The following is an 18,175-nucleotide window of genomic DNA, read 5'->3' on the forward strand; positions in this document are numbered from 1 at the left end:
GATAAGATGACAAACTCTACAGTGGAAAGTCTTATCGGAGTTATTGGATTCACATGGAATTGTTCAATTTAAATGTTTGAATATGAAATTATTTGTGATGGGATGAAATGTGATTTTAGCTTCTAAAATGAGAGATGTGGATTTTCATAAGATAAGGCTGAGATAATCAGTGGCCCGCCTCTGAAGGGACATGGGCTATAAAACATTTCAAACTTGCCCTCTTCTCCCTTCCTATATAAAGCCTTGACGACAACATAACTTCCTGTTCTGAAGATGTGGGGACGACGGTCCTATGTCAGAATGGTTCAGATAACTACAAAACGAAGCCAACATCAGCGTGAGCTTTGGCGGCGAATGATATGAACTTTGAACTCTTATTCACTACAGAAGTGATACCCCCTAGCCGCTGAGTTAGCAACAGCAGATGCAACGAGGGTTAGGAAGGAACAGACAGAGTATCCCATCTATCACCCAAAGACATTACTACGTATCCAATTGACAACCGGAGACATTCTTCAAAGGACAAAGGACTCGGTTTGGCAACACGGCCTTCCATCTACCACCAACGTACTGAAGCGCAGCTCAGAGTAAATATTTATTGCATTTTCCTAATGGGCGATAAGAATGCATAAGATACTGTATTTACGATAGCACAGATTTTTCCCTTTGTTCCTCAGTCTCCCGCTCTTTCACTCAACCCAGTCCCTTTTCCTTTGTGTAACAAGCTGTCATATCTGTTCCGCCCTCTAGGGATGTTTTCCTTTATGACGTAATTTGTAATCAAGTTATGATTTATTGTGTGTATGTGAATTCTGTGTGATTAGTTAGGTATTTAGTAAATAAATAAAACCAATTTTGTATTGCAGATTCAACTTGTTAGCCAGGGTTCTTGCAGATAACCAAGAATTTACAACTTTCAGATTATGAGACTGAAGTAAGAAGATTGATATTGACTGCTATTGATGTAAAATATTACTAGGTCTTTAGGAACACATTCTTATTTTCAATGACGGCCTAGTTTGTATCGGCTTTTTTGGTCCTCCAATAAATCGGTATCGGCGTTAAAATCATAATCGGTCGACTTCTACTATAGGCTCTCATCATTGTCGGTGATCAGGCCCACTTGTGTAGTCAGCAAACTTAATGGTGTTTGAGTTGTGCTTGGTCACGCAGTTGTGGGTGAACAGGAAGTACAAGAAGGGAATAAGCATGCACCCCTGAGAGGTCCCAGTGTTGAGGATCAGCGTGGCAGATGTGTTGCCTACCCTTACCACCAGGGGCAGCCCGTCAGGAAGTCCAGGATCCAGTTGCAGAGGAAGATGTCCCAGGGTCCTTAGCTTAGTGGGTACTATGGTGTTGAATACTGAGCACTAGTCAATGAACAGCATTCTCACAGGTGTTCCTTTTGTCCAGGTGGGGAAGGGCAGTGTGTAGTGTGATTGCATCATCTGCGGATCTGTTGGGGTGGTATGTGAATTGGGTCTAGGTTTCCGGCATGGTGGTGTTGTGAGCCAAAGCTAGCCTCTCAAAGTACTTCATGGCTACCGATGTGAGTTCTACAGGGCAGTAATCATTTAGGCAGTTTACCTTTGCATTCTTGGGCACAGGGGACTATGGTGGTCTGCTTGAAACATGTTGGTATTACAGACTCGGTCAGGGAGTGGTTGAAAATGTCAGTGAAGACACTTGCCAGTTGGTCCACGCATGTTTGGAATACACGTCCTGGTATTCGTCTGGCCTGCGGCTTTGTGAATGTTGACCTGTTAATAAAAGTCTTATTCACATCAGCTACGGAGAGCGTGATCAGTCTTCCCGAACAGCTGGTGCTCTCGTGCATGCTTCAGTGCTGCTTGCCTCAAAGAGAACATAAAAATTAAAAAAAAAGGCATTTAGCTCATCTGGTAGGCTCACATCACTTGGCAGCTCGCGGCTGGGTTTTCTTTTGTAGTCCGTAATAGTTTAAGCCCTGCCACATCTGGCGAGCAGTTAGATTTAATCTTGGTCCTGTATTGACTCGATGCCTGTTTGATGGTTCGTCTGAGGGCATAGCGGGATATCTTATAAGCGTCTGGATTAGTTACCCGCTCATTGAAAGCGGCAGCTCTAGTCTTTAGCTTGGTGCAGATATTGCCTGTAATCCATGCTTTCTGGTTGGGATATCTATGTACGGTTACTGTGGGGACAACTTAGTCGTCGATGCACTTATTGATGAAGACGGTGACTGAGGTGGTGTAAACCTCAATGCCATAGGAAGAATCCCGGAACATATTCCAGTGTGCGCTAGGAAAACAGTCCTGTAGCGTAGCATCCACATCATCTGATCACTTCCTTATTGAGTGAGTCACTGGTACTTCCTGCTTTAGTTTTTGCTTGTAAGGAAGAATCAGGATGAAATTATGGTCCGATTTGCCAAATGGAGGTCGAGGGAGTGCTTTGAATGAGTGTGTGGAGTAAAGGTGGTCTAGAGTCTCTCTCCATCTGGTTACACGTGGCTTGCTGGTAGAAATGAGGTAAAACAATTTTAACGTTACCTGCATTAAAGTCACCGGCCACTAGGAGGGCCTCTTCTGGATGAGCATTTTCTTGATTGCTTATGGCCTTATACAGCTCGTTGAGTGCGGTCTTAGTGCCAGCATCAGTTTGGTGGTAAATAGGCGGATACAAATAATACAAACGAGAAACCTCTTGGTAAATAGGGTGGTCTACAGCTTATCATGAGGTATTCTACCTCAGAAAAGCAATATCTCAAGACTTCTTTAATATTAGACATCGCACACAAGCAGTTATTGACAAATACACACCCACCTTCACCTATTTTTTTCCTCTTTGCTACAGGAAAAGCATCACTGCTGGTTGGCAAGTGCTTCTGGCCTTGGTTGGGTGCTTGTAGACTCCTTCCATTTAAACCTGTGATGAAATGGAAAATATTGACCAAAAACAGGATTCTATTTTCAAATGTTTGACAAAAACAACCTTGTCAGGGATTTGTCTGATAAGGAAACATGGACAACAAATAACTGGGTTAACACTTACAGGTGGAATACTCATAAGTAATTAATGTATTGTTTACAACCTCACTGAGCTCGAGCTGTTTTGCAAGGAGGAATGGGAAAAATTTTCAGTCTCTCGATGTGCAAAACTGATAGAGACATACCCCAAGCGACTTACAGCTGTAATCGCAGCAAAAGGTGGCGCTACAAAGTATTAACTTAAGGGGGCTGAATCATTTTGCACGCCCAATTTTTCAGTTTTTGATTTGTTAAAAAAGTTAATATCCAATAAATGTCGTTCCACTTCATGATTGTGTCCCACTTGTTGTTGATTCTTCACAAAAAAATACAGTTTTATATCTTTATGTTTGAAGCCTGAAATGTGGCAAAAGGTCGCAAAGTTCAAGGGGGCCGAATACTTTCGCAAGGCACTGTATTGCACACCACACTGCCTTTACCCACCTTCACAAAATTAAAGACAAAATGCTGTTCATTGACTACAGCTCAACATTCAACAACATGGTGCCCTCAAAGCTCATCACCAAGCTCAGGACCCTGGCACTGAACACCTTCCACTGTAACTGGATCCTGGATTTCCTGACGGGCCGCCCCACCCAGTTGGTGAGGGTAGGCAACATCCGCCACGCTGACAAACACAGGGCCCTTCAGGGGTGTGTTCTTAGTCCACTCCTGTACTGTACAACATACAAAACTGAAATATCAGAAGTATTCAGACCCTTACTCTTTACTCTGTTGAAACACCTTTGGCAGTGATCACAGCCTCAAGTCTTCTTGGATATGATGCTACAAGCTTGGCACACCTTTATTTGGGGGGGGTTTCTCCCATTCTTCTCTGCAGATAGTCTCAAGCACCGTCAGGTGGGATGAGGTGCTTCGCTGCACAGCTATTTTCAGGTCTCTCCAGAGATGTTAGATCGGGTTCAAGTCCAGGCTCTGGCTGGGCCACTCAAGGACATTGAGACTTGTCCCAAAGCCACTCCTGCATTGTCTTGACTGTGTGCTTATGGTCATTGTCCTGTTGGAAGGTGAACCGACCCCCAGTCGCAGGTCCTGAGCAGGTTTTCATTCAGGATCTCTGCTCTCTTCATCTTTCCCTTCAGTCCCTGCAGCTGAAAAACATCCAAAGCATTATGCTGCCACCACCATGCTTCACCGTAGGGATGGTGTCAGGTTTCCTCCAGACGTGACGCTTAGCATTCAGGGCAAAGAGTTCAATCTTGATTTCATCAGATCAGAGAATCTTGTTTCTCATGGAGTGCTTTAGGTGCCTTTTGGAAAAAACCAAGCGGCCGGTCATGTGCCTTTTAATAGAGTGTCTTCTGTCTGGCCACTCTATATAGTAGAGTGAAATATCCAATAAATGTCGTTCCACTTCATGATTGTGTCCCACTTGTTGTTGATTCTTCACAAAAAAATACAGTTTTATATCTTTATGTTTGAAGCCTGATTGGTGGAGTGCTGCAGGGTCAACTGTGGGAACCGCTATAGACAGGTGTTGCTTTACAAATCATGTCCAATCAATTGAATTTACCACAGGTTGACTCCAATCAAGTTGTAGAAACATCAAGGATGATCAATGGAAACAGGATGCACCTGAGCTCAATTTGGAGTCATAGCAAAGGGTCTGAATACTTATGTAAATAAGGTATGTTTATTCTTTATAAATTTTGAAAAATGTATAAACTTGTTTTTACGTTGTCATTATCTAGTGTTGTGTATAGATTGAGGGGAAAAATATTAAATTTTAGAATGCAACAAAATCAGGAAAAAGTCGAGGGGTCTGAATATTTTCCAAATGCACTGTACATGAAGTTGCGGGATCAAGCTTGTAAGATTCACATAATGGGCAGTTAGGTTTAATCCCAACACTCTCATACAATGCTGTTCATACCTGAAGAGAGGCTGGGGTTTTCAGTGGAGCAGGTTGCCATAGCTCTTACTGCAGGATGCCTGAGGCTAGCTATGGATCTCTGAGTGCCATAGGATTGAGGTTTCCTCAGGCCAGTGCTCATCAGCTTGGATTCTATAAATTCAACAATAAATTAGAGGTGATGACTGAGGGAATCAAAACAAAAAAGCGTCACATGCTTTGTAAACAATAGGTGTAGACTAACAGTGAAATGCTTTATTACTGGCCCTTCCTAATAATGCAGAGAAAGAATATAGAACAATAGAAAAGTAAAACAAGTAATACATACAATGAGTAACAATAACTTGGCAATGCTTTCATAAAGTAGTCAGAACCCTTCCCTTATTTCACATTTTGTTACGTTACAGCCTCATAAAAAAACAGAAGTACCTCAACTGGTGGACTCCAAGTCATAGAAACATCTCAAAGATGAGTGTCATAACAAGGGTGGCCGGAGAAGACTTACGTTTTACGTGTCCCCAACCGATTGTTTAAAAAAAAATAGTTTTACTTATTTTGTATTTAATGTTGCCGCTGCCATCTCTTATGACTGAAAATAACTTCGGGACATCAGGACTGCGATTACTCACCATGGAGTGACAGAATACTTTTATTCCTTTAACGAGTCCAAAGCAAATGATATACTGCTTTCTCGGGAACAGGCCCAGATTCCCGTGATTTGCGTGAAGAGGCGGCGGCGAAAATGGGCCAGAGGGGCAGGCTGCTTTCCGAGAATTCGTATGCGATCGAATAAACCCCCACTTCATTCCATTCTGCTAGTAAAAGTGCAATCTCCGGAGAATAAAATCTATGACCTACACAGAAGATTAAACTACCAAGGGGACATTCAAAACTGTAATATCTTATGCTTTATGGAGTCGTGGCTGAACGACGACACAATCAAAATACAGCTGGTGGTTTATACGCTGTACAAGCAGAACAGTAGCATCTGGTAAGACAAGGGGCGGCAGCCTATGTACATTTTTGTAAATAACAGCTGGTGCACGATATCTAAGGAAGACTCGAGCTATTGCTCACCTGAGGTAGAGTATCTCATGATAAACAGTAGACCACACTATCTACCTAGAGAATTCATCTGTATTTTCAGAGCTGTCTACATACCACCACAGACTGAGGCTGGCACTAAGACAGCATTGAATAAGCTCTATTCCGCCATAAGAAAACACTAACCCAGAGGCGGAGCTCCAAGTAGCCGGGGACTTTAATGCAGGGAAACTTAAATCTGTTTTACCAAATTTCTATCAGCATGTTAAATTTGCAACCAGAGGGAAAAAAACTTTTTTTAAAGTCTAGACCACCTATACTCCACACAGAGACACATACAAAGCTCTCCCTTTGCCCTCCATTTGGCAAATCTGACCATAACTCTATCCTCCTGATTTCTGCTTACAAGCAAAAAGTAAAGAAGGAAGCACCAGTGACCCGGTCAATAAAAAAGTAGTTAGATGAAGCAGATTCTAAGCTACAGGACTGTTTTGCTGGCACAGACTGGAATATGTTCCGGGATTCTTCCTATGGCATTGAGGAGTTCACCATGTCAGTCATTGGCTACATCAATAAGTGCATCGATGACATCATCCCCACAGTGACTGTACATACATACCCCAACCAGAATAAATTAATTACATGCAACATCCGCACTGAGCTAAAGGCTAGAGCTGCCGCTTTCAATGAGCGGGACTCACCCGGAAGCTTATAAGAAACACGCTACGATCTCTGACGGACCATAAAACAGGCAAAGCGCAATACAGGACTACGGTCGAATCGTACTACACCGGTTCCGAGCTTACCAGACGAGCTAAACTACCGCTAAGCTTGCGTCGAGGAAAATAACACCGAAACATGCATGAGAGCACTAGCTGTTCCGGAAGACTGATCACGTTCTCCGCAGCCGATGTGAATAAGACCTTTACACATGTCAATATTCACAAGGCTGCGGGGCCAGACGGCATGCGCTGACCAACTATAGCAAGCGTCTTCACTGACATTTTCAAACTCTCCCTGTCAGAGTCTAATACCAACATGTTTCAAGCAGACCACCATAGTGCCTGTGCCCAAGAACACCAAGGTAACCTGCCTAAATGACTACCAACCTGTAGCACTGACGTCTGTAGACATGAAGTGCTTTGAAAGGTTGGTCATGACTCACATCAACACCATTATCCAGGAAACTCTAGACCCACTCCAATTTGCATACCGCCCCAAAAGATCCACAGACAATGCAGTCTCTATTGCACTCCACACTGCCCTTTCCCACCTGGACAAAAGGAACACCTATGTGAGAATACTATTCATTGACTACAGCTCAGCATTCAACACCATAGTGCCCTCAAAGCTCATCAATAAGCTAAGGACCCTGGGATTAAACACCTCTCTCTGCAACTGGATCCTGGACTTCCTGACGGGCCTCCCCCAGGTGGTAAGGGTAGGTAACAACATCCGTCACGCTGATCCTCAACACAGGGGTCCCTCAGGGGTGCGTGTTCAGTCCCCTCCTGTACACTTGACTGCATGGCCAGGCACGACTCTGACACCATCATTAAGTTTGCCGATGACAAGTGGTAGGCCTGATCACCGACAACGATGAGACTGCCTACAGGGAGAAGGTCAGAGACCTGGCCGTGTGGTGCCAGGACAACAACCTCTCCCTCAATGTGATCAAGACAAAGGAGAGGATTGTGGACTACAGGAAAAGGAGGACCGAGCACATCCCCATTCTCATCGATAGGGCTGTAGTGGAGCAGGTTGAGAGCTTTAAGTTCCTTGTTGTCCACATCAACAAACTAACATGGTCCAAGCACACCAAGATGTGAAGAGGGCACAATAAAAACCTATTCCCCCTCAGGAGACTGACAAGATTTGGCCTGGGTCCTCAGATACTCAAAAGGTCTACAGCATCCAGACTGGTTGCAGCACTGCCTCGTATGATAGCTGCTCAGCCTCCGACCGTAAGGGACTACAGAGGGTAGTGCGAACTGCCCAGTACATAAGTGGAGCCAAAATCCAGGACCTCTATACCAGGCGGTGTCAGAGGAAGGCCCTAAAAATTGTAAAAGATTCCAGCCACCCTAGTCATGGACTGTTCTCTCTGCTTACCAGAGCACCAAGTCTAGGTCCAAGAGGCTTCTAAACAGCTTCTACCCCCAAGCCATAAGACTCGAACATCTAATCCAATGGATACCCAGACTATTTGCATTGCAATAAATGTGCAAAAATGTCTAACCCTGTTTTCACTGTCATTATGAGATAGATTGATGACATTTTAGAATAAGGCTGTAACAAAATGTGGAAAACGTCCAGGGGTCTGAATACTTTCCGAACGTACTGAGTGTGTGTAAAGACGTAAATCTTAAATTGTATCTCTTGATTTTTCGCCGCTGCCTCCTCCTAGAACCTTTTTATCAAATGCGTTTGAGAAAGAGGATGTAAGGAATCAGGGAAGTATGATTGAGAGTCCCTTTAGTCTGTCTCAGTACTCTAAAATGGCTTCTTCTCCCCATATCCTTTCCTTCATGAACACAGAGGTAAAAGGAAAAGATAAGTTTCCACTATATTGCTTTCACCTGCCATGTTCTGCCAAATCAGTAATCAGCAGAGGATAGGATACGAGGAAAGGTTTAAAACTTTGAGAGAGCCATATATACCCAACAGATTCAAAGAAACAGCTGCTCACCTGCAATTGTGCTACGCCTACAACTGGAAGTATCATCTGTCGAGGCCTAGGAGAGAAATGGAGGGAAAGAACTGGACAGCCTTGTAGAATCTGTTGATTCAATCTTACTAAATACAGTGGATGGGTTGGTAGAGGATAATATCAAACTCATAAATATAGCCTTCATATTAAAATGTTTAGATTTTTTTTTTTAAATATATCCTTTTGAGATGTAACCACACTTAGCATTCCCCATAGCCTACCTGCTGAGAAACAGTGACCGCAGCATGTCCCAAGGCATCTGCTCGTGTTTTGCATCTTCTGCTGGGCATGGCAGAGGATGGCTCCGAGGGGGCTGAAGCCACGGGGACTGTCTTGGTCTTTGGTGGGCGAGTCCATGATGGAAGCTGGGACACAGATCTCAGTGGGGGTAGCAGTGATTTGGGTTTGGAGGTGACACCCTGGGGCTGAAGGAACATCTTCCTATAAGTGGCAAGTTTAGAGACAGCAGGTGGTTTAGCTGGTTTTGGCAGGATGCCCGAAGATAACTTTTTCCGCACATCTGAGTGTCTCTCTGGTTTCCTTAAAGCCGTAGATGTAACCATGGGAGTGGATGTCAGCAGAAAGTTGGGACCCAACGCCAGAGTATCATCCAAGGTGAAGGGGTCACCATCTCTCCCGGACGGGCCTGGTTGGGACTGTACCATATGTTCACGGACATCAACTTCAGCACTTTTTGTTGGTTCGTGGTCAGTTTGAAAAGGGGGGCGTGCATTGCCAACAATGGTCACTGGCTCAGTGGTTGCATTTACATGGGGGTTAGTTTGAAAAGTATTATTTAGAGGTTGTTTGGTACCATCATAAGTCTCTTGCTCAGTGATTGCATTGAACTTCATAGGACGGCAAGCTTCAAAAGTGTCTTTCATTGGCCTACTAATCTCCACAGCCTCCAGCGCAGTAGTCGTGACATTGGGCTCGTTGGTCCCAGTTTTGGGCTCCAGTGTTGGTTCAACCATAAGTTCAAAGGTGACGTTGTTCACCCTCTTGTCATCACACAAGGAACCAGATGTTGACGAGGACAATGGCACCGTATAGGACGCAGACATCTCACTATCAGGGCAAATTATGTATGTGACATTAGCATTTGAGAGACAGGAAGAGGCAACACTTGATTTTTGCACCACAACAGACACAGCAACCTCGGTCGTCAGGTTCTGTACCTTATGTTCTAAGGAATGCAGACTTTCTTTGCTGCCCTCGAATGCAGATATGTCATGTGTGCCCTCCAGGGAAGCTCTGGAACAGCTACTGGTTGATATAGTCTCCCTGAGAGCTGTTGGACTTCCCTGCAAACTGAGACTAAAATTAGAGCCCCTTTGCAAATCTTTATTTGCATCCTCTGGTTTAGTGAAACTCTCTTTCATAGAAATGCAAGTCTCCGGAGGTGTGTGTGACAAAGCCATTGTAGAGCTGCCAACAGTGGGCTCCACCATAGGCAAAAAGCAGGGGTCTATAGTGTCCTCAAATAAACTTTCTCCGGTGCAGTTCGGTAAAGTTTCATCTTGAATCCTGAAGATCTTTGAAGCACGTATGGGACTCAAAATTGGGGAGCAAGACTTCTGCCCATTGAATCCCAGATGGCTGGGTTTTAAAATATGGGTGCGCATGGTTATTGGGTTAGAGGACCAGCGCTTGGCTCTGGGCTCCCCACTGATACCACTGTGCTGTGATGGTGTAGATGAATGACCGCTGTCTGAAAGAGGTGAAGTTTCTCCACTTATAACACTAAAGTCTGGCAGAGTCTCCATTTGGAGTGACATACAGGGGACGTCTGTATTTGGCCCGGGGCAGTCAAGGTGGATAGTTGGACAATTCAGTTGCGCTGTCTGACTGGTTATCTCTGGGCTGCTTTCAGACTGAATGGGATCTTCCTTGCAAATTGGTTGCTTAACTTAGAATCAATAGGCCTGACATTGGTGGAATGGGACTAATTGACACTGTTGGTGTCTCTTGGGTACTTCTTTGCTCCACAGAGCCAGGTGGCAGATTCCGTGTTTTATGCTTCAATGCAGAAACATGTTTGTGACCCCAGAGATCATTGGCAGTGAGGTTCAGATTGCTCTTGTCAGTGGCCTGTAGGGTAGAAATAGAAATTCCCATAATCAAATCAATGTACAAACAAAATTAGATATGCCCAACAGGCAATGGCTGCAGCTATGACTAGGTTAAATAACTGAATATTTTATGAGTTCAACCATAATAGGATAGACCCAATATGGAACAAATGGGAGGAACAGGGGCTAAATGTAGAGTTTATATGGGTAACATTCAAATTAATATTTTTCAACCTTCATAGATTAAACATATTTTCAATCTAAATAATAATCACATTACAGATCAAACTGTAAAGCTTTACAATACACCAACGTTTGCATTGTAGCGTCTACAGATGAAACATTATGGCGTTTTAAAGGGGACTGGAAACACTAAACAATCCTAACTAAAGAAATGTATTCAATCCACTAATGTTAAACATGTGCATTTAACATAGAAACATCTCTATTTTTCAGATTCTGATCTTGAACAATGTTTATTAACAATATGGGTAGCGTAATCTTGGCAGGATTTAACAAATGTTTTGTTTTGGCAGGGAGACACTGCCACAGGGAGGCACTTCGCCTCCACCAGACCTGAAAGGTTTCTCACAACTTTGACAGCTCTGCCATTGAGAATATTAAAAAGGTAAGAAACTGTATACAATTCATTTTATAATGATAATACACTGAACAAAAATAATACATGTAAAGTGTTGGTCCTATGTCAAAAATTATTTCTCAAATTTTGTGCACAAACTCTTTTTACGGCGCTGATAGTGAGCATTTCTCATTTGCCGAGAATCCAGCCACCTGACAGGTGTGGCACATCAAGAAGCTGATTAAACATTGTCTCGGTGCACCAGATGTCTCAAGTTGAGGGAGTGTGCAATTGGCATGTTGACTGTAATAATGTCCGCCAGAGTGGTTGCCAGAAAATGTAATGTTAATTTCTCTACCATAAACCACCTCCAAATTTGTTTGAGAAACCTAGGTTTTTTCCTCTCAAGGGAGTTTTTCCTCACCACCGTGCTTCTACACCTTGCTGTTTGGGGTTTTAGGTTGGGGCTATATAAATAGATTTGATAGAGGACTGAGGGTCTTCCAAATATTGTAAGTGTGTAAATTGTTACCCCTGTTATTTTCAAAATGTGTGTGTATATGTACACACATACACAGCTCAAAAAAATAAAGGGAACACTAAAATAACACATCCTAGATGGGAATTAATGAAATATTTTTATTAAATACTTTTTTTTACATAGTTGAATGTGCTGACAACAAAATCACAAATGTATCAACCCATGGAGTCTACCAGGAGACAGGGAGGAGGCCGTAGGAGGGCAACAACCCAGCAGCAGGACCGCTACATCCGCCTTTGTGCAAGGAGGATCACTGCCAGAGCCCTGCAAAATGACCTCCAGTAGGCCACAAATGTGCATGTGTCTGCTCAAACGGTCAGAAACAGACTCCATGAGGGTGGTATGAGGGCCCGACGTCCACAGGTGGGGGTTGTGGTTACAGCCCAACACCGTGCAGGACGTTTGGCATTTGCCAGAGAACACCAAGATTAGCAAATTCGCCACTGGCGCCCTGTGCTCTTCACAGATGAAAGCAGGTTCACACTGAGCAGGTAACAGAGTCTGGAGACGCCGTGGAGAACGTTCTGCTGCCTGCAACATCCTCCAGCATGACCGATTTGGGGGTGGGTCAGTCATGGTGTGGGGTGGCATTTCTTTGGGGGGGCCGCACAGCCCTCCATGTGCTCGCCAGAGGTAGCCTGACTGCCATTAGGTACCGAGATGAGATCCTCAGACCCCTTGTGAGATCATATGCTGGTGCGGTTTGCCCTGGGTTCCTCCTAATGCAAGACCTCATGTGGCTGGAGTGTGTCAGCAGTTCCTGCAAGAGGAAGGCATTGATGCTATGGACTGGCCCGCCCGTTCCCCAGACCTGAATCCAATTGAGCACATCTGGGACATCATGTCTCGCTCCATCCACCAACGCCACGTTGCACCACAGACTGTCCAGGAGTTGGCAGATGCTTTAGTCCAGGTCTGGGAGGAGATCCCTCAGGAGACCATCCGCCACCTCATCAGGAGCATGCCCAGGCGTTGTAGGGAGGTCATACAGGCACGTGGAGGCCACACACACTACTGAGCCTCATTTTTGACTTGTTTTAAGGACATTACATCAAAGTTGGATCAGCCTGTAGTGTGGTTTTCCACTTTAATTCTGAGTGTGACTCCAAATCCAGACCTCCATGGGTTGATAAATTTGATTTCCATTGATAATTTGTGTGAGTTTGTTGTCAGCACATTCAACTATGTAAAGAAAAAAGTATTTAATAAGAATATTGATCTAGGATGTGTTATTTTAGTGTTCCCTTTATTTTTTTTAGCAGTGTATTATCGAATAGATATTTGAAAAACACCTTGAGGATTGATTCTAAAAACATTTGCCATGTTTGTCGATATTATGGATATAATTAGAATTTTTTTCCGCCGCTGTCGTGACCGCTATTTCCGGTGGATTTCTGAACATAACGTGACAAACAAACGGAGGTATTTTGGGTAGGATATTTTGGGTATAAAAATAATAAAGCTGGACATAATGCTAGCTTTGGCTGTAAAGCATAATTTCAAAATCTGAGATGACAGGGTGATTAACAAAAGGCTAAGCTGTGTTTCAATATATTTCACTTGTGATTTCATGAATATGAATATTTTCTAGTAATATTTTTTGACCGTTGCGCTATGCTAATTAGTGTAGGTGATGACAATTCTCCCGGATCCGGGATGGGTAGTTCCAAGAGGTTTTAACCTCTAGTGACACCCCATCCCGTGAACGGGACCGTTGTCATCAACTGACACTAATTAGCATAACGCAATGGATATAAATCTTCCTAGAAAATCTTCCTATTCATGAAAATCACAAGTGTATTGGAACACAGCTTAGCCTTTTGTTAATCACCCTGTCATCTCAGATTTTCATAATATGTTTTACAGCCAAAGTTAGACAAGCATTTGTGTAATTTTATTGATAGCCTAGCATAGCATTATGCCAGGCAACCTTGTCACGAAAATCAGAAAAGCAATCAAATCGTTTACCTTTGAACTTCGGATGTTTTCACTCATGAGACTCCCAGGTAGATAGCCAAAGTTCATTTTTTCCAAAATATTATTTTTGTAGGTGAAATAGCTCCGACCGGAAATTGCACATGGTTGTTGATATTACTAGATATTATCTAGCGTGTCCTGCGTCGCATATAATCTGACTGAGCATACAAGTATCTGACTGAGCGGTGGTAGGCAGAAGCAGGCGCGTACACATTCATTCAAACAGCACTTTCGTGAGTTTTGCCAGCAGCTCTTCGTTGTGCGTCAAGCATTGCGCTGTTTATGACTTCAAGCCTATCAACTCCCGAAATGAGGCTGGTGTAACCGAAGTGAAATGGCTAGCTAGTTAGCGCACTCTAACTAGAGGGACGGAAGCAAATTGTATGCTGTCTATCAGTGCCATCAGTGCCATCCTTTTTGTCACCAAAGCCCCCTATACTACCCACCACTGCGACCTGTATGCTCTCGTTGGCTGGTCCTCGCTTCATACTCATCGCCAAACCCACTGGCTCCAGGTCATCTATAAGTCTTTGCTAGGTAAAGCCCCACCTTATCTCAGATCACTGGTCACCATAGCAGCACCAACCCATAGCACATGCTCCAGCAGTTATATTTTCACTGGTCACCCCCAAAGCCAATTCCTCCATTGGCCGCCTTTCCTTCCAGTTCTTTGCTGCCTATGACTGGAACGGGTCGCAGTTGTAAATGCTAACTTGTTCTCAACTAGCCTACCTGGTTAAATAAAATAAATTAGGGCCTAATGAATTTGTCAATTGACTGATTTCCTTATATGAACTGTAACATCTTTGAAATTGTTGCATGTTCCGTTTATATTTTTGTTCAGTGAGAATTTTTTCTCTCCAATTGAGGAGCCTGAAATTATCACAAGTTAACAAGCCGAGTAGACAATCTGCCAAAATGAGGCAAGGTCGCTAGCTAGCTAAACTAACATTTTCTACTTGACTTAGCTCTTCTGTCATCTTGTCTTTATGTTTAATGTTTTTTTGTTAACTGTACAAAATAAAATGCTTATATTGACAATTCTAAGAGCATTCGTCATTAGGTAGGCCATTATTAGCAAGAGCTAAAACGAACTGGCTAATGAGTCGATAAGTAGCTAGCTCGCTAGAAGAGAGGGCTGCTGCAGGATTGATAACATTTTACCAGTAAAATGTAGCTTTTAGAATGTACCTTTTAATGTGACAACAAGTCATGTTGTTTTCATCGGATTACTTCAAAAAGCTCCTACTGTAAGTCACCCATGCACATTCATCCACTAAAATAATTCCATTCAAATAGCACACTGTGCACCCACCACAAGAATGGATAGAGACATATGGTTCCAAAACGTGTAATGATATTTGGCATTTGTCTTGTAGCCTGAATTGATGTGTCCACTGCAGTCTGTGCGCGACTCAGCCATACATATGTGCCTTGGCGAAATATTGGTGTTCTCATCAAACCACACTTTCAAGTCCATTTGCTCTTTTCATGTGCCTTACATGCAGTGATAATAAATAATGGTGTAATAGCCTACAGCTTTCTTGGCATTTAGTTTTAATTAGTGACGCACCAAAGGTCAAAGGACACTTATACCGATAACCGCCATTTACAATTTTAGCGGCCTTTTAAGTATTCCTCGCACAGTTAAATAGTTACGGACGCAGCAGTCACTACAGTACTGTCCCTGGTTCAAATCCACACACACATTACGCATATTCTCATTAACAGTAAAACATAATCAAAACCTATTTATTTCACTTACTTGCTGTGCTATTTCGTTCCTTTGTTTAGTCGTTTCATTCACAACCAGGATGTATTTGGAATGCCGTTTTGCGTCTTTGAGTCAAAATATACAATTTTACGTGTCAATTAAGTTTGTTGACCAATCAGGACCTGAATATGACTGCACGTCACATACTTTAACACGTTCATAAAATTGTTTACGTAGTTATTACACAATCACTCGTATTTCATATGTCACAACGATACATCAATACATATTTGTACTGCTCTAATTAATTTGGTAGCCAGTTTATACTAGCAATAAGGAATCTGTGGGCTTTGTGATACTTGGCCAATATACCACGGCTAAGGGCTGCATCCAGGCAATCCGCGGTGTGTCGTGATAAAATCAGCCTTTGGCGGTGGAATATTGGCAAAATACCACACCCCTCATGCCTTATAGTTTAAGTAAAATATTTGGCTAACGTTAGCAGCAGTATAGCGAACTCTAAAATTTAACATTTTAACCAATTTACCATCGTTTTAGCTAGTGCAAGTTTTGCCAACGAAAGTACCCAGGTTTTTTTGATTAAGTAGCCGGGGGGGGGGGGAAACAACTTGTAAATTAGCTAGTAAACAAACAAACTCACCCGTAGCAGACTTGCAGTGTAGCCAAACCGTTGAGAATCAAAAATATCACTTCTGTTCTCATTGGACAGGACACATTCCAACCTATCGGGAAAGTGGAACTGACGATTGGTTTTGTAACAGCTGGCAGCATGTAGACTTCCTGTTTTCGATTCCGCCTTCAAAATAAAAGCTCGCTGTAAAAACAAAATGCTATATGATCTCAGTGAAAGGAAATCATCAATATATTTTAGCTGTTTCGATATTTATGGTAGTTTTGCTAACACCAGCCTCACTACGTCCTTAACTTCAGTGTCAGGAACGGCTGCTTTGTGTTAAACGAAGACAGAGAAGTCCAACTCGGCGGAAAATCGTCTCCCTCCAGCAGGTGACGTTTTTTCATTGTTTCGCCCACCAATGTAACGAGTTTTTTTTGTATGGTCAATAAGCGTGTCGAATTTGGTGAACCAAAAAAAATGAATGGCTTATTTGCTACGCGATTTTTACTTGATCAAATATAAGTAATGCTTAATTAATATAAGTAAAGTTGCTACGATTATACTGATATAAGTAGGACACTTGACAACTTCTATTTTTTTTTAAACACTATAACGGAGATGGCTATGCTCATTCATGTCATGAGGCTTGTGACATAGCATCTCTCTCTGTTTAATACCGGCGGTTGACGTCAACAACCCTCATTGAATACTTAAACTATTACAATAATGAGATGTATCCACTAATCCAAAGAAATAATTGGCTGAAGCTAAACAGCCCACCCTGTCGATTTGTGAACAACGACATTGTTAGGGTGGAAAGACGTGTACTTCTCAGTATATCCATATTATTTGAGGAAGCTACGATAATGAAGGGAATTTGCCCTCAGACTTCAAGCCGGCACCCTACGCTGGTTGGATATGCACGTTTCGAATGGAACGAATCATGAACTATTGTTTTACATAGGACCGCCCCAGCCTTTCTGGTCCCAGCCAGCACTTCCGGGACAATGCTGAATTTCCACGATACGGATTGAATTTGCTGTCCAGCAAATGAGAAGTAAAGTTAACTTGTGACTGAGAAAAATAGAAAGTTATCATTTAACATTACCTAGTAGATAGTTTCCTTCTGCAGATGTTCCCAGGTACGGTTTTGAGAACAAATATATGCACTGTCAATATGCACTAAATTTTTTTTTATTTTTTAAATCTAATATCAACCCTCAGCACTTTGATGGGTGAATCCGGATTGAAAGTTAATTGAATTGAGTATGGAAAGCCAAAAGGTTCAAATCGTTGCTGACCCCGACCAGCAGTCACCAGGGGGGCACCCTACATCCAGCCAGCTCCCTGCCCCAGGGATATGGGGAGAGGGCCAGAAAGAGCTAAGGCCGACCCAGGGAGGGGGGCCAATCCCCACCCATGGCCACTACATCCACCCAGCTCCCCTGCACCAGGAAAAGGGGGGAGAGGGGGGAACGACCACGGACAGGGTGCCTGACGACCCCGGACAGGGTGCCTGACGACCCCAGACAGGGTGCCTGATCTCTGCCCGCTGCCAAGGCTGCAAGGGGGCACCACTCCATCCAGCCAGCTCCCTGCACTAGGGAGATCAGGGGAGAGGGGCAGAAAGGGATGGGGACTACCCAGGGAGAGCGGGGCCAACCCCAGGAGGGGTCCTATATCCTTATCTGTTTTTTAAATGTAATTTTACTGCTTGCGTCAGTTACTTGATGTGGAATAGAGTTCCATGTAGTCATGGCTATATGTAGTACTGTGTGCCTCCCATAGTCTGTTCTGGACTTGGACTGTGGAGAGACCTTTTCAAATCAAATTGTATTTGTCACATACACATGGTTAGCAGATGTTAATGCGAGTGTAGCGAAATGCTTGTGCTTCTAGTTCCGACAATGCTGTAATAACCAACGAGTAATCTAACCTAACAATTCCACAACAACTACCTTATACACACACAAGTGTAGAGGGATAAAGAATATGTACATAAAGATATATGAATGAGTG

The 18,175-nt window shown here is 43.3% G+C and overlaps 1 protein-coding gene across 2 annotated transcripts in view; it reads right to left on the reverse strand.

The window, feature by feature from the left end:
- Window positions 1-17,066, reverse strand: part of LOC149974452 (uncharacterized) — a 51,441-nt gene extending 34,375 nt beyond the window's left edge. The window contains exons 1-5 of one of the 2 annotated variants that reach the window (XM_036955921.2): window positions 16,181-17,066; window positions 8,857-10,726; window positions 8,615-8,660; window positions 4,903-5,034; window positions 2,806-2,907 (exon numbers count right to left, since the gene is read on the reverse strand). In XM_036955921.2, the coding sequence (XP_036811816.2) occupies window positions 2,806-2,907; window positions 4,903-5,034; window positions 8,615-8,660; window positions 8,857-10,413 (1,837 nt within the window). In that variant the 5' untranslated portion in view covers window positions 10,414-10,726; window positions 16,181-17,066. Of the gene's footprint in view, window positions 1-2,805; window positions 2,908-4,902; window positions 5,035-8,614; window positions 8,661-8,856; window positions 10,727-15,570; window positions 15,960-16,180 lie in introns of those variants that run through there. The other variant, XM_090212624.1, reaches the window with a different exon arrangement.
- Window positions 17,067-18,175: the final 1,109 nt, after the last annotated feature.

This window comes from Oncorhynchus mykiss, chromosome 20 (assembly GCF_057628025.1).
Source record: "Oncorhynchus mykiss isolate SJ-2025 chromosome 20, ASM5762802v1, whole genome shotgun sequence".
NCBI lineage: Eukaryota > Metazoa > Chordata > Actinopteri > Salmoniformes > Salmonidae > Oncorhynchus > Oncorhynchus mykiss.